Source organism: Tympanuchus pallidicinctus, unplaced genomic scaffold (genome assembly GCF_026119805.1).
Source record: "Tympanuchus pallidicinctus isolate F22 unplaced genomic scaffold, pur_lepc_1.0 scaffold31, whole genome shotgun sequence".
NCBI classification, from domain to species: Eukaryota; Metazoa; Chordata; class Aves; order Galliformes; family Phasianidae; genus Tympanuchus; species Tympanuchus pallidicinctus.
The window spans coordinates 9,055,659-9,082,357 of record NW_026294749.1 but is presented as its reverse complement, the minus strand read 5'-3'; the positions used below and the strand labels follow the sequence as shown (position 1 = coordinate 9,082,357).

Here is a 26,699-nt window from a genome sequence, read left to right as displayed (position 1 = left end):
ACATAGCAGGGCTCTCACACAGAGGTTTCCTTTTGAAAAAAGCTTCTAAGATGCTTTTTAAAAGCAACTGTTTTCATTAAAATCATCTGCTTTTGTACAGAAAATCTCAATCTAAGGAAGCAGGCTGCTTGCCTCAACACCTGAGGAAATGTCAGTAATATTGCCATGGATGCCCCTGGGAAGATGCATTTCTTCAGTTTTGCTTGACATTTTTCACTCCCTATTCTAGAAAGAAGTGTCAGCCAGGAGTTGCCAGGAAATGTGTTTTCTGATACATGGCATGCTGTCCCAGCAAAGCGTCACTGTTCAGCAACTGGTTGCTTGTCTAGAACAACAAGGAATATGAATTGTTCAACTATGGTATGGAAGAGCTTATCACAGAATCAAACATAGAATCATAGAACAGTTTGGGCTGGAAGGGACCTTTAAGATCATCCAGTTCCAACTCCCTGCTTTGTGCATGGACACCTCCCTCTAGACCAGGTTGCTCAAAGCTCCATCCAGCCTGGCCTTCAATGCTTCCAGGGAGGGGGCATCTATACCTTGCCAGGCAACTTGTTCCAAGGTCTCACCACCCTCACAGTAAAGAATTACTTCCTAATATCTAGTCTAAATCTACCCTCTTCCAGTTTAAAACCATTTCCCTTTATCCTGTTGCTACCCACCCTTATAACAAGTCCCTTCCCAGCCCTCCTGCAGGCCCCTTCAGGTACTGGAATGCTGCTCTAGGGTCCGCTCAGAGCCTTCTCTCCTGCAGGCTCAAGAGCCCCAGCTCTCAGTCTGTCTTCATAATGTGATACGATACATTCACAGATTTCATGAAAGCTGAAAACAGTGGGAGCAGAATAAAGGAACTGCATTATGCAGAAGGAAAAAAAAAATCAAGCTCAATACAAAGAAAACATTTCCTAACAAAGATGTCTATTAAATGGCTGAAAAGTCTGAAGAGAAGAGGTGGAGGCCTCATCACCTGAGGCATTTAAACCCAGGGCAGACAAAGCATTCATCTCTACAGGGACAGAGGAAACAGACAGAATGCTTTCTTTGGATTTTTTCCAACCATCTCTGGTTTTTATGATTTAATACATTTTTTTAAATGCAAACCACATTCACGTAACACAAGCAGGAGGCAGAAACACAATAAAATGATTTTAGCTGTAGCATTGCCAAACACAATGAAATTTGATTTAAACTGAAATTTATGCTACCAATTCAAACTGTGAGATGACTTCTCTTTGTTTAAGGTCTAGCACTGAAAGCTTTGTAACTGCCACACACGTCTCTGGAAAGGTAATTTAGCATCCCCACATGGGGGATCTATTTTCTCAACCAGAGCTTCTGAAACTGTGAGGCTCCAACTAGGAGAGCTGATGCAGGAGGCAGAATGATGTACAGAAAACCATTGGAAGGAGGTTTCGTGCCAACGTATAAACTCCCTGAGGACTCTCCTGCACTGAATGTTTACTGGTGTCACTTAAAGGATAACATCTAATCTGCCAGCACGAAAGAAAACGTTGACACTCAGAACAGTCTCTTCCCATCACTTTGTAGGTCTTAAAATGGTTCCATGATTTTCAGTTCTTCTTCTTCCCCCATTTTTTTCCGCTTGAAGGCACTGCTCCATTTAAATAAATTGCACAGTCTTGGTTTTGTTAAAAAAAAAAAAAACCACAAAGAAGTGATACAACAAAATCTGAGGAAACTTAAGGTAGTTACAATGAATTTGTTTGAGAGTGGAATGCTGTGCATCTTCCCTACAGGAAGATGAAATGATGACCCACACCTGCTTTACCAGAAAGCAAGATCCATAGCTGGAGTGAGCAGCCACAGAGGTGACACAGGGCAGTCAGGTCTCGGTGCTCCTCAGGATTGAGGCAGCCCCTCACAGGTTTGGGATGAGCCAGGACAAAGCAGGACGTAGCCATGTGTTTGGCCTGCTTTGACATTAGAACAGTGTTAACAAGATTTCACCTACTTAATTGCATTCCATATTGCCATATGCAGGTTTGCAGGCATACAGTCAATATAGCAGGCATATATAGACAAAGCTCACTGTGCAGCTAAAGCAAATCCAAATGGGACTTAGTCAATCTCATTTACCAGACCAAAGCTTTAAATAGTTTATGTCATAGAGGAACTGTGTCCAAATCTAAGGATCTCTTTTTTTTTTTAAACTATGAAGGCGAATAACTTGGCGTGTAGAAAGTGAGAATACTCAGCTGTAGTAGAATTGCCAGGTGACTTTTAATTACCAAACAAACTTGAAAAATCAGAAGGATCAGTCTGAAAAACTTTACTGGCAGCTCTGCTCCCATCTCTCTTGAACACCACAGCTTTGCTCCAGGAACAGCTCACTTTCTGCTTTGCATGGCTCTGCCTGAAGGTCCAACATTCTGCTCAGTGCCCCTCAATCTCCACAGCTGTCCCTGAGCTCCACAGCTGGCCCCACAGCTCACTGCCCAATACATCATAGCCCTGAAGGCCCATTGCCTCCCTTGGAGCCTGCTCCTCGTGTAACCCATGGGCTCTGGGCTCGGGCCATGCTTGCAGAAATGCTCCATTCTGCATGAGATCCTGCTCAGAGGAAGGTCCAGCTCAGCATCCTTCCAACATCGTGTCCCAAGCTACTGCATGATTCAGCCCTCAGGGAACAGCCCCACGTTGTACTGCAAACTAGCAGCACTGATGAGGATACGCTCTGTACTCACAAGATAAGCAGGAATTAAAAAACAAAAACCATCATTTGGGGTACAATAATCCTGTGGTAATGAATTTATAACACTTTGTACCTTGTTGACTCACACGTTTGGGCAAAGCAGGAACAAAATCTTACCCATAGAATTCTCTTGGTATGAATGTAGTATTTTATGACCACAGGAGATAAAGAAAGAAGCCATAGAAAGGGAGGGAAAAACTGGCAGGAGGGTGTGCAGGACTTGATTCCAGACCCATTTACACAGGCCAGCAGAATTATTCCACTGCAGAGGATGTGAGAGCCATGAGTTTTCAGTTCTCAATCTTAAAGGTTGTGAAGAATAAAAATAATGGCAGAATACTACCTGAAATTCTTCCAGCCTCAGTCACACAGTAAATATCTTCTCCTGTTTCTTCTACAAAAACTGAGATTCAGAACCCCTGGCAATCCTCAGTTGCCACATTTTAAGTCATACAGGAATTTTATGAGAACAAAGCTGTAATGATGTGCTCTGGGTAAGCAGCCTAGCAGCTATACAATCAGTGTTTTTCTGCACTCGTATTTTTGAGTGGATCAGTATTGCAGAGTCTAAAATAACAGTGTGAATTTAACTGTGTGGCACTCTTAAAAAATAGTGAAGTGTAACACAACAAGTGTATTTGTTTGTGCTGTGATATGTAACTGGTACCTTGCAATCCTGCCAAGATGAGGCTCTGTTGTAAAACAGAGTACAAAATACCTGATGCTGGAGCTAAAATGATCATAATGAACTGGGAAATAATAAAATGGAAGAGACAACAGTAGCACTGCAGGCATGTTGTGCAGAAGGAACACAGATATATCACACATTTGCAAAACCTACATCCTGTATTAGCCAGCCCTTTATTAAAGATATCATATTCAGACAAATTGAACATACCCTAAATCACATAAATCCCTAACACACAAATACATCTTCTCCCAAAGTTATGAAGTACCATTAAACCACATAGATTTCTATCTTTCTTGCTTTTTTGACATGATTATTGTTGGAGATTGAAAATTTATGAATTCATAGATGAGTCAAACCTTGCAGTATACGGGGATTGGGGAACACAGCTCTTCTAACTCTATATGCTTTACCACAAACATCAAAACAATTACTTAGGAATAGTCATTTCTAGGAATTCTGAAAATGTTTTAGTTCTAATCGTTATCCAGTGATGACAGAGAAGTTGGAAACATTTCCTTTAATCATTCAATACAAAGCTCTGCAACTCCACACACTTGAAAACTATAATTTTGCTATAGGTTTTCTTCTTACATATGTGTCCATATATACATACACACACATATATGCACTATTATAAACTTGAGTGTCAAGAAAAGCGAGACCTTCACATTTCACATTTCTCCTACGATTTCAAATAGCAATGAAACCATAGGTGTTATCTGTGCCAGCTACAAAAATTGGACTGATTTGACTTCAGACCCTCTTGATAGACACAGCCACCACTTAAGCTCTCCTTTTCCCCCTCAACGTCTTCTACTCTTACCAAAGTCATTTTGTTAAGAACATATTGTTAGGCCATCTAGTCAGCCTTCCTGCAACCAACCCATCTTCCCCTTACTGCGCCTTGAGGTCGCTCCATTTCGTGCCTGATCCGAAAGCTGTGCTTCCACTGATCATCTGCTGCTTCTCATTTTTCACTCTGCTGTGCACAGGAAAACCAGGCTGCAGCTGCGGCGTGGACCAGACTTGGTCATAAACACAAATATTAAACATTTCCTATTTTTGTGCTCTTCCAGTAGTTGAAAATTTAGCCTCAACCACACAGCGTAGAAGCAAACCTCGTAGGGCCTGATTGTATTTATGGAATAGTAAATCGCCACTAATTCCTCTGAATTCAACAGTCAAGTTGCACTAATTGCCACAGCTGGGGTGCCATCAACTCACAACGGTGACAGAGGGAGTTCAGAGTGTTAAATATTTTGAAGGACTATGCACAAAACAGAATCCTTCCCAGAGTAATAGTAACTTATCACAGTGCTTATCCTGTGGAATCGGAAAACAAACAAACAAACAAAAAAGCAAAAAACCACCCAAAAAAGCAGAACCCTCCCCTCACATATTAATCATTCCAGAATTTTTCTGAAACGTGTGTTAGGCAGTGAAAGTCCACGTCCTCACGATCAGGCAAAAAGATCTATGATTACAGCTAAAGTCACATAGGCAAGATTTTCCAGTGTAGCTGCCTAAATGTAGGCGTGCTTTTGTTGCAGGAACTAAAAGGTTGGAAATGCGGTGTGGTGGTGGAAATGCTTGGAGTGAAGGTAAACATTATGGGACACAACCAGAGTAGTTTGCAGATCTCTGAACTCTCAAAGGAAGCTAAGAGTTACACATACTTATTTAGCGCACCTAGATGAGAACAAACGTGGCTAATGGAAGTAATCCATTGCACGAGATGAAGCTGCAACTATTGGACAAGCAAAGTGCATGGGGAAAGTGTTTTGGAGATGTGTTGTTAGCATGAGGAAAAGGTTCATCATGCTGTAGAACACCAAAAATCTGTGACCACTGGGCACCCCACAAATATTTTTGCTGTAACAAGAACTGGAAAGAGCAAACGTTAACTTGTCTTATTCTTATTAACTAAATGATTTCATTTGCTACCAGAAATAACAGATATCCCAGAGCACGAGATTCTCTGCATTAAGAGATGCTACACATTGAACTGGAAGGTGCCTGTTATACTAACTTCTCCTAAGGCAGATCCTGCACCCTCATATTGCACGATCTAGCCAACAAAAAGCAAGGGGCTACTTATTTGAACAGCAGCAGCAGACACCAAGTTTGGCAATTTTCCATTACCCCTTTCTACAACCCAGCCCTTTAAAACATGGAAATTTTATGTCATTACTTAGCTAAAAGGAAAATAAAGAGAAAACAATAAATAATCAAATTGTAAAAAGAACTGCATAACATGGGTCACTGCTTTCACTCAGTGGGATGGTCAATGATAAAAATAAATAAGAATATAAAGACGGGCTAAATCAACTATGCTACACATGTGGCAGTGTACCTTATTTCACTGCATTTGTTGTCAAGAAGACACACAGTCTAGAAATTCATGGCAAACACACTGGCAAAAGCCATAAACCATGAGAATAACAAGGCTCGAGGGAACAAGGCTTACGAAGACAACCCCAAGGGTGACTTTCTTAGATACCAGTAAGTAAATCCCTAAAGGCAAGGAACTGAAGTACAGCAACCCCAGCAACCAAACTAGCACCCGAATTGAGGTCTGGAAGAGCAAAGATGTGCAGTTCCACACTGTCCAGTTGTGGGACACAGTTGCAACAGAGTCAAAACTCGTAGGCCTGTAAAATTCCACCACGGGTGTCGAGTTCAGAGTCTGGGGACTCTCTCTTTGTACTTCCATGATTGTTATAACCAAGCAATTCGAAGAGGTGTGAGAAGGGCTAACCAGAGACGCCAACCTTTTGGGAGTCAGCAGCAGTTCCGTTGGGTTGTCTGGTAGGCACTTCTTTCCCTTTCCCCCACAAGCTAAATTCAGAAGGATGTTATTGTCATCGGGAAGACTACTAACCTCATCGTCTGGCAGGCATGTTTCAAACCTGCAAAATGGGCAAACTATGACTCCTTGAGGAGAATCGCCAAAGTCTATGATCTTGCAGAGGCATTTGGCACATACTCGGTGACAACACTCCAGCACTTTTGGTTTTCTCTGTCGCAGGTTGTAGCGATTGTAGCAGATCTTGCACTCAAGCTCATCTGAGCTCTGGGGCTCTGCAGACTCCTCTTGTAGTGGACTGCTCATTTTGTCTGATGGTTTGCAGATTTGTGAAAAGAGGAGTTAGGGGAAAGAGACGTCGTCACTCAGGCTTAGTTTAGAAATTTTTCCTGATGATCGTATCAGCCATCTCAAACAGGAAAAGAGGAGATGAAATTGTCAAGAAGCATCAGTAGAAGTCATCCATTTTGAGCTACTGCATCTCCTCCAAGCCAGGTGCCCATCTGAAAAAGATAATGTGGAATTTCAGTGGAAAACAAAGAAGGGGAAAAGCTGTTGCAGGTGAAACAAGGAAGTCCGACTTTTTACAGCCTTAGCTTCCTTTGCAAATATGCCTCCATAGTATTTTCTTTTTTCATGTGGCATATGAGACCTCTACAACAGTTATGCTGATAAAACTACTTTGTGAGTCACTGCAATTCCCCCCCACCTATGAAATTCTCAGTAGAAGATGCAAGCTAAGCAGTGACTGACTGATTAACCTGTGAATCCTTGTTTAAAGCTTAGTTTCCTAAGGCAATGAGACCTAACCTGTGGTCCTTCTGTCTTTCTTGGTAACTTCTGAACCTGCTTTCCAATTTCAAACAAATTGAAAGAGGTGCAGCAGTAGTGAAGATAATTGAGTTTCTAAAAAAAGTGTGAAGACTGGCTGTTGGGACAGAGGAGGGGGAGAGAGATTTATAATAACTATCACTCTTGCTGCAGGGCAATGGTCAATCAGCAGGCAGCCAGATCTGCTCTGAACAAGCCACGTGCTGCCTGATGTTCAACCAGAGAGAGCATTACAGGAGGAAGGTGGTGGTACTCTTAGGAAACGAAGAGGAGGGAGGAGGGGACACTGAAGAGGAGTGGGGTTACTGAAAAATGGCAAGTGGGGACATGCAACAAATTTGGAAAATATCAGGATTTCTTAATTGTGCCTGTGGAATTACTCATTTTCCTGTTCCTTCATATAGCTGCTGAGCACAGTGCTGATCAGAGCTTGTGGAAAAGCGGGTTCTTCAGCTTCAACCCTATGTGGGTCACATAGGAAATCAGGTTAATTAAGTAGGATCTGCCTTTCCTGAAGCCATGCTGACTTGACTGGTCACTTGGTTATCCTGTATGTGCTGTGCGATGTGCTCGTGATGGCCTGCTCCATGACTTTCCCTGGCATCGATGTCAGACTAACTTGACCTGCCATTCCACAAGTCCCCCTTCCTGTGCTTCCTGTAGATGAGTGTCACATTTGCCATCCTCCAGTCAACGGAGACCTTCTCAGATAGCCAGAACAGCTGGTAAATCATTGGAAGTAGCTTGGAGAATGGGGAGAAAGTGCCTCACAACTCAGACTGCCACGTATCATCCCATGATTTAAAAGTAGATTTCTGATCAACCAAAAAACTTCCGGAACATTTGCCTGCTTCCCATAGAAAACTATAAATGTCCTCTGAAAACCACCAACTAGAAAACTCTTCAGATTTTAATGTTTATTTTTCTAGTGAATATTCCTTGTTTTCACAAAAAACAACCCACTTCTCAACCAATTACATCCATACACGTATCACTTCAGCCTGAATCAGTTTTCAAACTGAAAGTCTCCTGATTCTAGCGTTTTTAGGTAGCCAAATTCAGCTTTAATAAAAGAACTAACAATTCCATTGCAAGTCCCAGATAGTAAACTGGGAACATTAACTTCATTTCCAGAACATACCCACCATGCTCGATCCTCTTTGCAGTTTAATTCATGAGCTGTTCTACAAACTATATATTTACTATGCTTCTTTTACTGCTTGCACCGTGCAAGATAGAGCTACTTTCAGCATGTTCTTCTCATGGCCTCTTCAAAATATATTAATGTTTTCAAACGTTATTGCTTGGTATCTTTTTTCTTTGGCTAAGTTCAGATGCTGCATTTCTCCTATTTCTCCTTATGTGTTCTGGTGTGATTAGTGCTCACTTCTGCTTTACAGTTAGAAATTCTTTCCTTTGAAAACAAAAAATGTAGTTTCTAATGGAAAATTCAAATTTTTAAATAAAACTTGATTTCAATGAGGAATTCCAATTAGGTATATTAGGTCAAATAATAGTAATTAGAAAACTCATACTTGATACACCAATTACTGAGGGAGGTGAGAATGAAGTCTTCAGCCTTGCAGATAGGGAGGCATGACTGGATACAACCCTCTACAGGCTGCTCTCTCTTGGAACTTGACCCTTCTTTCAGTGAGGGGATTAAGCCTCTGAGATGGCTTCCAATCCAAATTATTCCAGGATTTTGTGTTTGGTATCCATAACTCACCTCATGTGGTCTGTATGAGAAGCTCTGTTTATCAAACACTCCACAGGCAAAGCGTGCTTCCAAGGCTCCAGAAACAATTGGATGTAGACTGAGAGCTCAACGTCAGAGCTCAGTATGCAGGGCAAAGTAGATGGGAAACTTTTCCTTCTCTTCTCCAATGAAAGCTGATCCTCGTCCAGATTATGAAGCCAACATTTATTACTTATCTCTAACGCTTGTTCAGTGAGTGGAATTTTGGGTTGTATGTGAAATACTGGCACATGAATACAGGAGGTCAGTAATTAACTTATTTAAGATATCATCACCCAGTGACCTACCCAGCATGATATTTTCAAAGGCTTTCAAAGAGTTTCTTCTAAATGCAACCCAAGTGCATTTATGGAATAGGAGAAGGAAAAAGAGAAAAGTACAGAGAGAGAAATTAATGCAGAGAAACTTACTTTCCAAGAAAAAGAAGTTCTTGCAAAGATTCACTTGTAGGGAGCACAGGAAATGCCTATTCTCCTCCACACAGGAAACAACTGGTGGAAGGGAGAGAAACAAAATCAGTAGAGCAGCAATTCAGCCAGGAGACCTTACAGCCAATTCTGTTGAAAGAGAAAAAGGAGTCCAACTCCTCTGGTTTGGATGGAAATATTCACATGCTAAGATTTCTGGTTAGAGAAATATATTGGGTAAATCCCATTTATTGAAATAACTTCTGTTAGGTAATGCAGAGATATCTTAACAGATCTGTTGGTGATTTGAAGCCTCTTCCAATGTTACATGCTAAAATGCTCTGAAGCATTATCTCATCTAGCATCCACATATTCACAAATGTTAGCAATTCACTCAGGAAAAAAAAATACAGCAAAGTAGCTAGGGAAAAAAAACGTGCTTTGAAAGTAGGGTTTTAAAAACATATCAAAATACTTTCCTTCCAACTTCTCTTAGAAGTTCTTTGTGGTCATTCTAGCTTTCCCAAACTGCAGCCACTTCTTCAGCATAGACCAGAAAACAACCATTTCCCATGACCACTGCACTGCATTCACATTCCAACAGCTTTGCTGCATTCTGACTCAGCAGGAAATGACCACTGCACTAGATTTGTAGAGCCTGTGCTAAGCACAATGCAAAACAAAACAAACCTCAACCCAAAAACCCATCAAATCGCTTTATTATACTAATCTGACATTTGAATAGAGTGCGTTCAAAGTGCCACCAGCTATCACGCATTCAACCTGCTTCGTGCCACATTTCTGCTAACACTGGATGGCTTTTAACAATGAGCATCTCCCTGTCAACTCTCGTGGATGTGTAACATTGCAAAGAGCTACAGAATGTGGCATATTGAGCCATGCTTGGTTTATGGTCATCTGTATAAAATGCCTTTTCATAAAAACACAGTTTTTGAAGGGATAAGTAATGAGCTAATTTCTAAAGGATCTCCCCTTGAATGCTGTGAATAGAATACACAACATCCACAACAGCTAGCTCTGCATTACTGGCAGCTTCACAAGTAACTAATACTATATATATATATATATTTTTTTTTTTTTTTAATGAGAAGTTATTGTTATAACATTCACAATCCTTGCCCAAGCTCTCTCAATCCACTACCATATTATAATAACACAAAAATACTAAAAAGAAAACAATTCATGGCATCAGAGAGTTCATGGATCTCTGACACATACGCGTCATCTTAAATAATACTGATAATAATAAAATCAACAGTTAAGTTTTGTTTTCCTTCCTCTACCCCCTCTGCCCCCCACTTCTGATAAGTAAGAGAGATTTGCAGCTAACAGAGTTTCCTTTACTCAACAGTGATATTTGCTCCTAGGGCACTTTCTACATCCTTTTCATGTGCACACTCTATGTCACCAGACCCAATTTCCTCTTAACAATGTAAGACACAATACTTTTTTGTTCTTCTAATAACTTGCATTATGTGCCAGATAGTAGTGGAAAATGCTGTGAATAAACAGTGAATGCCCTCCTGAAACCACATTATCCTGAATGACTTTCAGTCTAGCTAGAGACTACTATGGCAATAATATGAATCTTAAAACTGGATATGATGTAGGAAAAAAAATGTTTCATTAGTTAGGCTTGTAGACACAAGACCTCTTCTAATATTTCTTGAGAATGATTTTTTTCTCATATATAATTCACAAGCAATTTATACAGCAATACATCGAATGACTTAACGTGACATACAGCTGCGGGTTGCTTTATGGTTGTTTCAAGAATAAAACTAATAAAGGACAAAGGATCTGCTCTTTTAATAGCTGTCTTAATTAAACAGGCTGCTAATTACACTATATCAATAAGCAGAAAGAACTGTATCTAAAATGGTAACAAGTTTAACTCCTGAAACACACTTGTTGAACAGAGCAACTTCCTTTTAACTGGCTCCCAACCTGCTGGCTTAGGCTGCTCCAGCATTTCTTCTTGTACTGTTTTCTTACTGCCAGTGGTTTTTTCCTTTATGACTCTGAAACCAAGAAACCAACTACTCCAGTAAGAATATATTTCATGACAGGACTCCTGACCTTAAAATCATTAATTTACAGAAGTGTTGGACATTCTCTCATTTGGTAGCAGGAGGCATTTGGAGCAGCCTTCTCAAACAAGGTGAAGTACTGTTTCTTTGCCTTGGCTTTTGTGTTCCTTAGGAGCTCCTCTGAGAATTGAAAAGACTGTAGGACACTGATTCTAGAATACAACTGGAAAAGGTACAAAATGATGAACAAATAAGAAGCTTGCCAGTATTTCTTATTATAAGCATGAATGTTTAATTCTGTGATTGACAGACATGTCTCTAATTTATCTTTAAATTAGGCACTATTAAAAGCCAGTATAATTTTGTATTAGGTTTCAGACTTTCTGAAAGTTTAGCTCCCTGTTTTGCTTGCTAAGATACAGCTGAATGTCAGATACATGCAAAAGACATTTTTTCTCCTTTTTTAAACAAAAAATTACTGTTGTCCCAGAGGATGCTAAGTGAGATGCACAAAACAACAGATCCTCAAAATATGATAGAACTATTTTTCTTTAGACGTATTTTCTATGGTGTGTAATTTGAGAGGGACCAGGTGAGAAAAAATCTCAGAAAATTGCTCTTGATTACATCATTCTGTGAGAAATTCCTCTTCACAAAGCGAAAGCATTTTAACACACCCCGAAAGTTCAAATTAATCTTCAAAATGAGTTTTAAATAGAAAGTGTTGTTGGCTTTGTCCTCATGGAGCTGAAAGTAACTGCAGAGCGGAATAAAGCTGTATTTCCTTCTTTTCCTGTTGCTATTGAGAACAACCTGTTCAGCACGGAGGTGTGTTTATCCAGGTTCATTCTGCTTCAGCCATTTCTGAGGATGACTATAAATAAGCATTTTACAATGCTGTGTATTTTACCTAGATGGGTTATTACCAAGAGAAAATGAAAATGGTGTGGGACTGATGATACAGGACGACACAGACAGAAGTTTACAGATCAGTTGCATATAATTGGTAATATATTCTTCTGCTTCAGTTACTGCTCAGAAATTGAGCACTATACTGTGATGAAAGGAAAACAGTAAGAAACAGTTAAAACAACCACAGTCACAATCAATCACAGAATGTTGGAGAAACACACGTCAAAATAACCCATACCAGTGGAGATTTCCACCTCTCAACAACTTCCCCAGGCTTGGTTTTCCACCAGCATAGCCTTTTTGAAAAGCTGGCAATCAAAATCTAATCTAGCTGACGCTGCAGAGTCCCACTGTGTTGAAAAGAAAAGGGAGAAGTCTCGGGAAACAATATTTTAACTTGCATATACTGAAGTGTAATTTTAGTATTTAACTTAATACAGCAACAGTTGGCACGTACTCCCTTTTCACTTGATGTTATTATAGATACAATCATAGAATGGCTTGGGTTGGAACAGACCCCAAGAATCATCACGTTCCAACTCCCCTGCCACAGGCAAGGCCACCAATCTCCAGATCTGGTACTAGACCAGGGTCCCATCCAACCTGGTCTTGAACATCTCCAGAGACAGAGCATCTACAGCCTCTCTGGGCAGCCTGTTCCAGCATCTCACCACTCTCTCTGTGAAGAACTTCCCACTGACATTCAATCTTCCCTCCTTGAGCTTAAAACAATGCCTCCTTGTCCTATCACTGTCTACCCTTGTAAAAAGTTGATCCCCCTCCTTTTTATAATCCTCTTTTGAATGCTGAAAGGCTGCAATGAAGTCTCTGAGCAGCCTTCTTTTCTCCATGCTGAACAAGCCCAGCTCCCTCATCCTGTCTTTGCAGGGGAGGTGCTCCAGCCCTCTCATCATCTTTATGGCTCTACTATGGACCCTCTCCAACAGCTCCACAATATGACTTGAATCACAGTGATACAACTAAGAAAAAGGCTGTTTTAAAATCTTATTAAGATATTTTTGAGACCAACTACACAAAAAAAGTAATATGCTATTTATGAAAAATAGCATATTAGTAGATCTGATGGACGCATGGTAAAGCTAAGTTGTACGTCTTCATCTACATTTACACGAATGGAATGAACCCAACTGGATGATGTGTCTATTAATGACTTTGACTACAATATGTAAAACCCTCTTACAAAATATCAGCAGGAAAGGGGCCATTTGGTCTGTACAAGGAAAGCAGTATTTTAAGCGTACTAGATTCCTTTTAATCTGCACTGCTTTTTCAAACACTTCATATTATTAACCTGCACCAACCAGCCTTTTTTCCATCTAGTTTTAAGAAATATTTCTCTTTAGTAATGAAAATTCCCTCAAACAATAAAGAGGAAAAATGCTGTTAGACTTTTATACTCACAGTAAGCAAATTACAATCTATGATCCCCATGGTCCTAAGAAACTGCAGAAGAAAATTTACTGTTAGCAGGTTTTGGTGATTGTTTGATGTTGTTATTGTTTATATTGCTGTTGGATTTACATGAGAAAAATAAATCCATGTATTAAAAAAGTTGAATTAATTTGTATCAAATGATAGGCACGTCTTTCACTTTTTTGCTAATAAGAAAATTCCTCCTAAAGAAAGGCAGCTTTAAGAATTAGTCTGAAAACATCTTTGTAATTACTATGGATGATCTGAGACCAACAGAGATCCATAAGTGCAACATGACCAGTTTCAGGATCACTGTGGAGTATTCTGCTGCCAAGATTTGCTTAGCTCAGATTCATGCCATACAAGATTTAAACTTCAGGGAGATTTATGTGCATTGCTCTGCTTTTAACATGTTATTTAGCAGTTAAATATTTTTTATCTTTTTTTTTTTTTTTTTTTTTTAAACCTGTCCTACACCATCAGTGGAAGAGTTTTGGTGTGACAGGATAGAATATTACAAGCAAAAAGCAGAGTCCTCATGGGCTGCAACTCCACATGCTGTAATAAAACACAGACTGAACTCTGTAAGGAACAAGTTTGGCATAACTGCTTTCTCAAGAAGAATCCTCCCATTCGTAGTCTCGATGTCTCCTTGAGCGTTAGCTATGCAGAAGTAGCCTTCTCCAGAACTAAGACTTTGGATCAAGTATTTTCAAATGGGAAAAATTAAAAATGGCCCTACTTACTACCCATACATCAGCCCATCCTACACTGATCTGAAAGTATGAAGGAATTTGCTGAGCATAAGCTGAAATACAGAATCACAGAGTAATAGAATCACGAGGTTGGAAAGGACCTACGAGATCACTTAGTCCAACCATCCCTCCATCAAATACATGATACCCTCTGCATATTTCTGAAGGCACCATGGTTACCAGCAGTTGAGCTGGCTAGCTCAGTGGCAGATATGAAGTTACCTTTGCTTTGAGCAGAATTACAACACTTAGGTATCATTCGTAACCATAACAGATGAAAAGTTCAGCTGTCATTTAATCAAAATGTTTCAACAGTGCCCATTAAGCACTGTTCAAATACAAAATCCAGGAATGAAAAATATTGCTTCAGAAATTTTGGAAGTAATCAAGACATATTCAGAAAGATACCCTGTCTACTAAACCAAATAGAAAGGAAATAAAAGGAGTTCTAAAGGTTTAAAAAGCAAAAATAAGAAAGTCCACAGTCGCTGCATTTGGCTCTTAACCTGGTTTAGGGTAAATTAATGACTAAGACCAGATCTTGGTATTTTCTTAACTGGACACGATGAATGGGATTTTTAGTTTAAGGTAAAACTAGAAAATAGGAGACAAACTCTGGATTTCACTTAACATAATAAAAATCCCATCATCTCATCTGCATCACCAAAGCAACTTTTTAGTCAGCGTTCCCAAGGATGTTGGTTTATGTAGTACTACAGCACAAATGAGCAGCTTGGCTGAAGCTTACGGAATAAAGCAGGATATGAAAAACATTTCTCAGTAGATGGCAAGAAATTTTGGTAGAACAGAAACAGTACCAAGAGCATCTTAAAGCACCAGTTGTCTTAAATTACAATCTTTTGCTAAAGCAATTGTAATAATGAAGCTCTTCTGTTCCTTTTTTTTACATAACCCAGTGAACAAGAGGCTTCCAGATGCTCCATTACAGAAGTCTATTTTCCAAGAAAGGATAACAGAAAGATGAATTAGTAAGTGATCTTATTTACTAGACATTACAGGAAAGAACTAGACATTCTTGCAAAGAACTGAATATTTATTTTAAAAAAAACAAAACAATAACAAAGTATAGTGTCTATTTAGAAGGTAAGAAGCATTGTTTTTTATTTATGCTATTATTTTTTCTATGGAAAGCTTCATATTCAAAGCACCAACATAGCATACTGCTGTTGGTTTTACCTCTAGACCATGGTTCACTAAGGTTGCAAGCTCTGCACTAATAATCACTGTAGGAAGCTGTACAACACTCACTGGGACCCTATGACTTTCTCAAATCTCTGCAAACACGGACCACAATCTGCAGTAAGTTAAAATACCTTTTTCTTTCACCTAGGCTTCTTGACAAAGCACAGTGAAATTGAGTGAAATCCACTTCTAGTCTCTTCCCCAGAGTCAAATGATTACTCCAAAAGAACTTCTGAGCTCCTATTTGTTCTTTGTTTCTGGAGAGCAGAAACAAAGCGTACACTCAGAAAGCATACTCTCAAAGATGCTTCTCATTAACCCTGGTGGATGTATTTTGCAGCAGCATGTACACCAACACTTCAAAAAGCAGCACAGCGTTGACATAACTGAGCCAGATCTGGTACCAGAAGCAACCGAGGTGTAACAACACAATTCTGGACAAACCAAGTTAACTTGGTGCGTTAACATAGGTACCATTACCCAGGTCACTGGCAGATGTTAATATGCAAATGCCTGTGTATCTTGCTTATCTACAATCACTGGGAGATTAAGAAATCTGTAAACCTCTGAAGGTTAGGGAGCTGGGTCTGAAAAGTCATCTGTCATTGCCCATCACAAACAACAAAGATGACGTAGCATCTTCAACAAATACATATTAGTGCCCAGACTGAACTACCCCCAGTTTGCAGGCTTTATCTCATGCTTTCTTGTTGTGAGGAGCTGACTATGAGGCTGGGGCTCCTGTTGATCTCTGCAGTAATGCTGCTGTCTGCAGAGTAAAGGCATAAAGGTTACCCTGAATCATGGGTGTTTCTGTCAGCACAGTTGCAGACCAGGTGTTGTGCTTGTTAGTTTGCATGTTGGCTGAGAAAATACAGTTTCACTACCAGCACTAAAAGACCTGCTGTGAAACCCATCATCCCCTCCTTGCCCTGTCTTTATCCTTAATAGAATTTCCTGAAGGGAAGCAAGCCGTTTGTCATGTTGGTCTGACAACTCAGGGAGTAGATGCTGTAAGTGCACCTCTTCCCTGCATCACTACTCCCCTGGACATTAAGGGACTGAAGACTGAAGTGTTTTGAAAAGTAAGAGGCAACGTCCTAAAAAAACAGTTTTACTTTCCATTCTCCAAACGTCCAAACTTGGACATGTCTCAGTCTGAACTGGGCAACTCACAGGATCCATAACCACAGAAAACAGAAACTTTCATCTGCAATTTCTCAAAACTTTATACAAATGCTGCTGCTCACATTGTGTCGGGGTGTGTTCCTTTATTCAAAGGCCTTCTAAAGCTTTGTCACGATAATTAATGTCTTGAAAATTTGAAGCAACAAGGCTTGCAGTTGGAGGTTTGAGAAATTTTAACTATCATGGTGTTTTTTTTCTCCAAATAGGCACCTATTTCTTCTCAGAATGCTGTTATACAGATGGATGAAAACACTAAAGAGGACTGAAGGAAAAGCAGTTGCTCAGAGAGGGAACGTTATGCTGAGTGGATTCACCAGACCAAAAGTCTGCTGTAAGAAGTCAGTCACACATCACACAGCAATGAGCACAGCTTTATAGATCAGATCAAGACAAATAACCAATCTGTTGTAGTCAGAGCTTCACAGGACTAACTTTCCTTTGACAAGGTTACCTCTAGAGGAGCTCTCCACTGGAAGGGTGGACTGGGCTCCGAGCAGCCTGATCTAGCTGTAGGTGTACCTGCTTATTGCAGGGGAGCTGGAACTAAAAGAGCTTTAAAGGGTCCCTTCCAATTCAAACAGAAGTTTCTAGATCATATGTTAGTTGAGAATGCAAACACAGTTCCATCTCTAAACAACAAAAATCTTCCACATACGCATCTTAACAGATTGATTGCTGAGGAGAGAGCTGCTTTCTTGCTCTAAATGAGGCTCATGTATTCTGAGAGTTCTCTGCATGCAAATATATCTTTTTTAAATTGTTGCATTATTAAATCTTGTAATCAACTGTGGTTTGTCATATCTAAATCCCGGCAGGGAACATCATCAGTAAAGAACTGTGATGTCATCTAGTAATTCATAAAAACCACGGGCCACTGTTCCCTAGATAAACCTCATTTAATACACTGGGGTGTGCAAAAAAAAGAGCAGACAAGATCTCAGTGCTGGTGTTTATGAATACACAAATTGTGGCTGCCCACTGGCAGGATATCAAGTCTGAAGGACTTACTGATCAAACATTATGTAAGTATTTGATATGCTCACAGCAGACATGGTATCATGTCCAAATGAAACATTGCAGTCTCAGATGTATTTGGTATTCTAGCTAGAGGCTACTACAGTAACAGGAACACTGGAACATTACACTGTTGAGAGATCCTACTCACAGCAACAGCAGTCCTCAGCCATTTCCCCTTGTTAAGTTTTAACTCATAAAAGAAAACTCATTTCCATTGAATTACTGACATGGTGCTAGTGTAACACTGCACAAAACAGTTTGCAAGATCAGTATCTCAGATTCTCAGACTCTTTAGAGAAGGGAATGTTAAATCAGAGAAAGGAGACAGTAGTGGCATGATGAATCTGAAAGTTTTATGCATAGAGTGGACAGAGGGAGGTAATGTAATTGAAAATGTACCACAAGAAGTTTCTAAATTGACACACTGAGGAGAAGGAAGCCCACACATAGAAAGGAGGCTTGAACGTAATAAAGTTTGAGTTGATGCACAAGGTGAATTTGTGGGGAGTTTTAAAGATGCAGAATGACAGGGGTTAGTAGGAAGATGGCCAAACAAGATAGAAAGACTGGTTTAGATATGTGGAAGCAGCAAATGTGCCAAGCCAGCTAGTAAAGAGAAGGTTATAGGTTCTGTGCCACCAGTTAAAGAACTGTAAGAAAGAAGATATGAAGTTATAGGCAGCAGAGGTGGGAGATGATGAAAATGTTGTGTTAAACAAACATATAAAAGTAAATGTGTTATATAGAAATAAGTAATAGAAAAATTTGGTACTAACCTGAACGTGAAAACAAATGGAGAAATGATGTGGTTTCCGTTGCCTGCCATGCTGATGAGAATGAATGTCATTAAACATCAACAGAATGAAAGAGCAGGAAAGGATGTAGGAATAAAACTTAGCACTCATGGTAATACAGGAAATATCTCTTAAAAAAAAAAAAAAAAAAAAAAAGCTAATGACATATTACAAAAGCAACCAGAATAAAATTTAGGAGAAAGCTGTTTATACTTTGTTGTGAACCAAATTCTCTCACTACCAAGATCAATCACATAATGGTAGCTATAAAAAATAAAAAAGAACAAACCAAGAGAGATAGAGGAGGAAAGGGAGTAGTGATGCAGGGGAGAGATGCACTTACAGCATCTACTCCCTGAGTTGTCAGACCAACATGACAAACGGCTTGCTTCCCTTCAGGAAATTCTATTAAGGATAAAGACAGGGCAAGGAGGGGATGATGGGTTTCACAGCAGGTCTTTTAGTGCTGGTAGTGAAACTGTATTTTCTCAGCCAACATGCAAACTAACAAGCGCAACACCTGGTCTGCAACTGTGCTGACAGAAACACCCATGATTCAGGGTAACCTTTATGCCTTTACTCTGCAGACAGCAGCATTACTGCAGAGATCAACAGGAGCCCTGGCCTCATAGTCAGCTCCTCACAACAAGAAAGCACGATGAGATAAAGCCTGCAAACTGGGGGTAGTTCAGTCTGGGCACTAATATGTATTTGTTGAAGATGCTACGTCATCTTTGTTGTTTGTGATGGGCAATGACAGATGACTTTTCAGACCCAGCTCCCTAACCTTCAGAGGTTTACAGATCTCTGATCAAAAAGACCCACCAAAGAGAATTTTTTCAAGTCTCCGATTATTATCATAGAATTATAGAATGTCCCAAGTTGGTCTGGATCCATAAGGGTCATCTAGTCCAACTCCTGGCTTCACATAGAACCACCCAACAATCAGACCATGACTGAGAGCACTGCCTTGAACTTTGGCAAGCCCTGTGCTGTGACTGCTTCCCTGGGAAACCTGTACATTTAACAGGTAGTTAAAGCAAACCCTTGTGGGGATATGAAAATGTACACGCTATGCTCTGAAAATGCTTCTGGAATTTTCTTACATCTGGATGACACAAATCCATATTTAAAAAAGAAAACCAAAAACGTTTAAGAGTTACCAGGGGATGCAGGTAGTAGAAAAGAAATTTTAAAAAGGGCCATAAAGCTACACTAATGTTACCTCTTGTGCAGTGAAGGCCATGCAACACACTCCACTAATTCCTGCAGTTTAGTCACAAAATAACAGAACGAGTTATGCTGGAATAAAGCTCTGGAGGTCATCTCTCCTTGGAAAACCTATCTTCCTGGAAAATCTAGAAAACAGGATTGCAACACTGTGTAGGGACATTTTAGCAGAGCTCCATGGGAGATGGTACACAACAGGAAAATGCTCATCTGCCTCACTCCAGCCCACTTATCCACAAGCACCAAGACGTTCGTAACTATAGACAGTCTGCCCAACTTTCAGCAATGGAGATGCAATCCTTGCAATTACATGTCAAAGCAGGCATGCCAGCTATCCAGGCCTCCTTCTGACTCCTTGCAACCACGTGCAGACACATCTCCGCATTCATCAGGATTCACCCACTGACCTCCCTTTGATGTGGGTAACCGCACCCACTCGATGTGTATCCTGATGACCTGCTAATCTGGGAGCCATCAACAGCTATTCTCACAGCTTCTGCTGTTCCTCCAGTACTTCCACACTCCATTCATAACAATCAAGGTTCCCAGGGCAGTTCTTTACAGGAATCAGTTCTGAAGGTGTACCTGCCCACTTTAATTTGGAAAGACTCTGGTGATAAAGTCCACATCCTCATCCACAACCCCGCTGGACGCATTTCAAAGCCTGACTCACAGAGAAGAACTCCTATCCCCCTTGGCTCTTTCAGTGATCTCAGGGCAGATACAAGGCAACCACTCACACCTACACGGCTGGTCTTCCTCACACAAAGCAAACAAGATGATGAGAAAAGTCTTAACAGCCAGGCAAGCTGCAAGACAGTATGGTGAACAGAGCATACGAGAAGTTAGGCATTGAGATCCTACGGCTGGTACCGATCACAGCACTGCTCTGCAGAAATAAAGCTGTTTTATTACTCCTTCATCTTCCAAATCCCTAACCAAGTGTACCTGCTTGAAACCATTGGCTACTGCTATTAGATTTGTCAAACACACGCTGAGTCCATTCAGCAGATGACATTTTATCCCATGCCTCTATGGAGTTGCCAGCTGGGTCACTGCTTGGAGTCTCATCATCCCTGAGTAGGGATGTCTCCTTTCTACCTCTAAGATGAGTCTGGTCATTAAGGGAGCATCCTCACTTTTAGCAAAGGCACCTCAATGAAATTTTCGTATGCCTGTCTTCATCTGTTGGCTTTATTTGTTCACAGCACTATGAGAGAATATTAGAAGAAGCATACAAACAGGACTGACCATTGATTACTGTTGTTTGAATCATGTATGAACTGCACTATCAAATGAAGATAAGTGTATTTCTTACATGAATGTTCACATTTTCAGAGCATTTTCTTTGTAATATGTGGCGCCTGTGATGATTCTGATATTCCAAAAGCAGGTCTAACATACAGTGCATTTCCCAGGAAGGGTTATGGAGGGAACACGCTGTCTCACAAACTACACTTCCATGCTTCTGAATACATTATTGTATATTGAGGAAAACAGAGGTATATAAAACTTCAGGATAAAAGCTGAGATGGCAGTTTTCTCATTAAAAATGAGCACCATCCCCTCCTAAAGAAAAATCACATCCGGTAGAACACTGTTGCTAATGACTGTTGTTCAAGTGGTATAGTACACAGCATTTTTGAAAATGCCAAAGAAAAGCAGCTCAATATATTTCTTTAAACATTACCTTGACAAATAAGTGCTTCCATCTTCAAGAAGTATACACACACAATAATATTTAGCTAGAGGATTTGATCTGACATTTTGTGGAAAATACTCAATCATAGCTGTGCGCTACAACCCGTGCTTTAAAGGAGCACTGACTGAAAGCTCAACACACACACAAACACAGACACCCCCCCCACACGCACACTTCAGGCAGAGGACATTTAAACAGATGCCTCTACTTAAATGCTGATTCAAGACTGAAGGAAAGAAAAGTTTTAACTGAATTATCAGGGAATTACTTAAAAGAGAAGCTTGGTGTAAACAATTTAAAGCTGGAACACAACGCCATTATCACAATGTCTCATGTTAATTATGATGTTTGCTCTTTCTGGCTTGTCAGAGTGATGAAAAACGTGAACAATAAAGATTGCACAAGGAGACAGCCACCACTAAGCTAACTCACACGGTCTAGGCAGGGGATCAAAGATGCCTCTGTGCTCTATCCCTCAGCAATTGCCCTTTTAGGCTGAAAGATTAACTAAAAGAAACTCTAATGCTGGCCTGAGTGGCTCAAATCTGCCAGTCATATCCCAGAGCCTAAACACCAGCCGCAGGAATGCAACGGTCACAACTTTCAACCCAGTCTTCCTAGGGCACCTGGCACTGCAGAGCAGCACTATGTCACTGCAGTTCCCTTCCCCTCAAACTTCCAGCACCCTACAGACCATCTCTGGTACTATTCCTCATCCCTGTGAAAGAAAAGCTGGGCCAAAACAGGCAGCTCTGCAGAAATCTGGGGCAGCAGGCAGGAAGCGAGCTCTGCCAGTGCAGAAACCAAAGAGTTCAGTTGAACAGGCCCCAAGTTCCCGCCCATTTCCTACCAACACAGTTCCCTACGGAGTCCCTAGATGGGTGAATAACCATTCACATGTCTGACTGGAGCCTTTCTTTTGCAAGAGACACCACTGGGTTTGTGCAGGGCAGCTGCTTGGTATTTGCAGACCTGTCTCAGTGGCCTTGTATGTCACTGTGGGCAAATGATGTCATTTCTGGAGCAGGCTTTACAGGAACAGTGCCACCACTCAGTGCTATGAATGCTGATGACATTGCTCTCCTAAGACATGTTTCTTCTCTCAGAACAGTATGATCTTGCAATCTGTGGATTCACTTTGAATTTTTCCTTCAGCCTTCCAGGCTTCGCCTATTATGTGAGAGCTCCACACTCCTTCAGTGTATTTTCTACTAAATTTGTTACAAAGATTGCAGTGTGTAGTCCAAAGCCAGATATTTTAATAGACACAGGAGGGCAATTCATTCTCATTCATGCACAGGTCCAGCAATCCCTTTCCTCACAGACCCATTTCTTCCATCTTTCCTACAAAACAAACAACCACAAACAAGCAAGCAAACAAAACAAAAACACCATCAAGAACATCAAGAACACAAAATAGAGAAAACCATTCAAATCATTTTCAACCAAACAGTGATGCCCAATGTAATGTTATTCTCTGGAATTTTTGACCTATTTGTTCTGTTTTAGACTAAATTCTGCACAGCAAGGGCTGTACACACATTCCTTTTTTAATTTTATGCATATACAAACATCAAAGCAATGGTTCATTGAAGCTTTCCTCCCAGCTCTAATCCTCCAGGTCCCCTGGGCAAACTGTTCAAAGGCAATCAAAAGAGCTCTGGGGCACAAGCAATGGGGTGATGTTCACCTTACTTAACAATACAGGCAATCACAGAATGATCACTATATCCTTTTTTGTTTCTGGGGAGTTACTATTTGTCCTAGCATTCTTTGGTGTCTTTTTGCTTTTTGTCAGTGTTTTGGTTAGTATTTGGATAACCATAAATGAAAGGAGGTGTGATAAAAAATAAGCTTAAATACGCGAAACTACCACTGAAAGACAGGTTCAGCAAAGCAGTGAAGGAGGAGGTGGGAAATACACAGCATGATTGGATTACTGCCTGTTACAAGGCACTATTTTACGGTAAGCAGGTAGACTGTTCTGTTTCAAAGCTCTGCACAGCACCATGTCCAAAGCTGCTCATCACTGATCATATTGCATAAGGTTGTTTGCCTGTTGCTAAAGGCAGAGAAACAACAGATGACAGGGATGAGCCATTTGTACAGAAATTTATAGCACTGTACATATGCAACTTCAACAAGTCTGTCTGTGATCTCAACTGACACCATTGCTCTATCTGACAAATATAAACGTATGTGTACTTGAACAATTTAAAATACTAAAGCTCTCTTAAGAGGGTAGCATGTATAAAGGTATGTACATGTTTAGACTAGCACTACAGACAGGTTACACTGCCCTCTCAAGAGCCCTACAGAATTTCACATACACACACAGTGAGTCAAGCATAATCATATTAACATTATTAAAGCTGAAGAACAAATTTCCAGGCTTGCACTGCTGACAATTCTTTTTATGAATACTTTCACATTATTGAAATGCTTTAACTTGCCTGTCAGGGTGGCAGAGACACGCAAAGCAGTCACACAAGAGCTTCATTTATTTTTAAAAGACAGATGACAAAAAGATTCATTGCAAACCTGTTCATCTGGGAATTTTGTGGGATCCATCGATAACCAATATCACTGTTTTGCTTTTACATCACCTCTATGCCTTTAATTTCCCACCTTGTTTCATTTTTTCTAAGTCTTGGAAGAGCTCCTTCCCTGTCTCCTCACCCAGGAAAACATTCTTCTTCAGATTCTTGAGCACACGTACAAATACGCACGTGCTCAAGTTTCACTGAAATGATGGAATTACGTATGCTTAAGTAGGATCTTACTGTCTGAAGAACGTGCTCTGTATTCTAGGATAGAAATGTATTGGCAAAATATAGCGTATTAGATAGAGATTCTTGAGGACACGTTTTAGTGAGCTTCCCAGGACTTACCTGCCAGCTGCTGGCTCACAGACCTGGCCTCTATCTGTTTATCCATCCATCACCACGTTGCCTGAATGACTGATAATGAAAACAGATGATTCATATTCTCTGTTCTCTCTGTCCTTTGGGAGACATGGTAGCTCATGATGAAGGTGTTAATATTTCAGGCTAAGAGAAACCCACGGGAGCAGTTTTTGTCTTACTGGATTGACGTTTGTTCCTCATTTTTAAAAGGCAGAGATGGCCAAAAATCAAATTTTTCATCATTAGCTGATCTTTAAGTGAGCAGGCACCTTTGCTTATCTTCTCAAGTGTGAAATAGTGTCTGATGGCCAATGAAGAACTTAAGCTGTGCAGCTGGAAGGTGCTATTTATGTCTTTTTAGATATGTTCTTACTAGTCAGACCTATTTCCTTTCCATTTACTTAAAAATACTGTTCAAGACACCACCATTAACAGCACAAATGTCAAGGACTTAGACACCCACAGGAAGGATGGGACAACTTCGTGTCTGCCATGAAAGGAACTGGAAAGAGTGTTACATCGGAATATTGAGCAACACAGAGAGTTTCCATCTAACTTTATAATAACTTTGCTCACTGCTGCACCCGAGTACAACCAGATACAAAGTCTGGAATTATCAAATAATCCGCAAGCATACAGAAATCACAGAGGACAAACGACTGGATATGAGAGCTTAGCAACATGGACTTAGCAACGTGGGATGAGCGAGGAGGGAAAAAATTGCTATTTTCCCCTAGATACAGTACCATTCGTACTTCTGTGAGGGTCACCCTACGGTATTTTGTGCAGTTCTGATGTTCACACACTTAAAAGGACGCAGAATGATTTGGACAGAAACAGTGAGATCGCTCAAAATTATTCAGGAGATGAAAAGAATTCCTTCCCGTGGAGGTGTTAAAGAGCTCAATCTGTTTAGCTTATGAGCCAATGAGAGAAACTTGATTAAAGGAATATAGCATCAGGTACAAAAGCATTCTTTGATTTAGAGGACACAGTAAAATAGCTGTAATGTACTGAAAGCAAGTCCTAGTGAGTTACAAAACATCAGCTTTCTATTGAGTACACGCAGTACATTACAGTCATACAATCATGAAGTACTTTCTTCTACAAGAAGCCTCACTGAGTGTGCAGGATACCTGGTGGTTATTTGGCGAATGTTTTTATTCCTAGCTTAATCCACGGCCTCATGACTCATTGTACGCCATTTAGACGTAGCACCAAACACAGCTTTGCTTCTTTCAGCATTGACTTTCATTTGGCTGTCACTTTAACAGCGTATGAATGTAATTCAATGAACTGAAAGAGATACAGGAAGATAAAAGCCCTCATAACGTGTGTTACACAACATTTCACCTGGACAAAGGGTGTTTCAAACATTACCCAAAATTTCTTAAGTTGTTCATAAACTTCTAATTAACCAAGCTAAGTATTTTCACCACTGGTAGAAGCACTGACAAGCCTTTTCCTGCCGTTTTCAGAGTTACTTTAGAAACTGCTGTAAGAATGAATGGCCAGAATCAGCTCTAGGTTTGAGTGGGTTTATCTCTGCTACAGAAAAACCTTGTGCAGATATTCCAGATCTGCCATAACATGTCAGAAACCAAATGGCTTCTGCAGGTTCCTGGTAAACCTTTCCTTTATCCTGCAATGTATATATAAATATACATATTGTACATATAAATATACATATTGTATATATAAATACCTGCAATGTAGTTGCTGCAGCATTTATCCATACTTCTACGTGCAACTGTTCTACACAACAGAAGCTCCAAGGTCAGATGCTTTTTCAAGCAGACTCTGATCAGGTCACTGCTTGTGAGTCACCAAGGATGGAATGTTTCCTTTCTGTTCACAGTAGCACATCTGCTGCTGTGATTTACAGATTGGCTATCCATTTATCATCTGCAATGGGACTTTTGTCTCTGCTGTGAACTGCCTGCCAAGATGAGTTCCTCTGCCTGGAGCATCACTGTCCTTGTGCTAACATAGAATGTTTGGGGTTTCCTGACCAACATTTTGCTACAGATGTTCCTTGAAGCCTTACAAATAGTGACATAAATAAAACAGACAGAAACCATAAGCTTTTACCCCCTAATTTGGCCATGTACTGGGAGGAACTGGAGCACACATCCTCATACCCATGGATTTTCCTAGCCAGAGCTCCACTAGCATGTCCTAGATCCAGTTCCATCTCAGCCCTACTCAGAGCAGTCCCAGTGAACTTTCTCCCACCGTATTCCTCGAGTCCACAGCTATGCCTTCATCGCCAGCTGCACATCAAACCTTACCTTGCT

General features: G+C 40.4%; 1 protein-coding gene across 3 annotated transcripts in view; it reads right to left on the bottom strand.

The window, feature by feature from the left end:
- Positions 1 to 2,597: 2,597 nt before the first annotated feature.
- RNF182 (ring finger protein 182) overlaps positions 2,598 to 26,699 on the bottom strand; it is a 28,320-nt gene continuing 4,218 nt past the window's right edge. Inside the window, exons 1-3 of one of the 3 annotated variants that reach the window (XR_008210034.1) lie at positions 8,774 to 9,207; positions 7,664 to 7,787; positions 6,687 to 6,716 (exon numbers count right to left, since the gene is read on the bottom strand). Coding sequence is in view for 2 of the 3 variants with exons in the window: in XM_052697840.1 (XP_052553800.1) it covers positions 5,782 to 6,519 (738 nt within the window). In the remaining variant the exon portion in view is untranslated. The other 2 variants (XM_052697840.1, XM_052697841.1) reach the window with 2 other exon arrangements.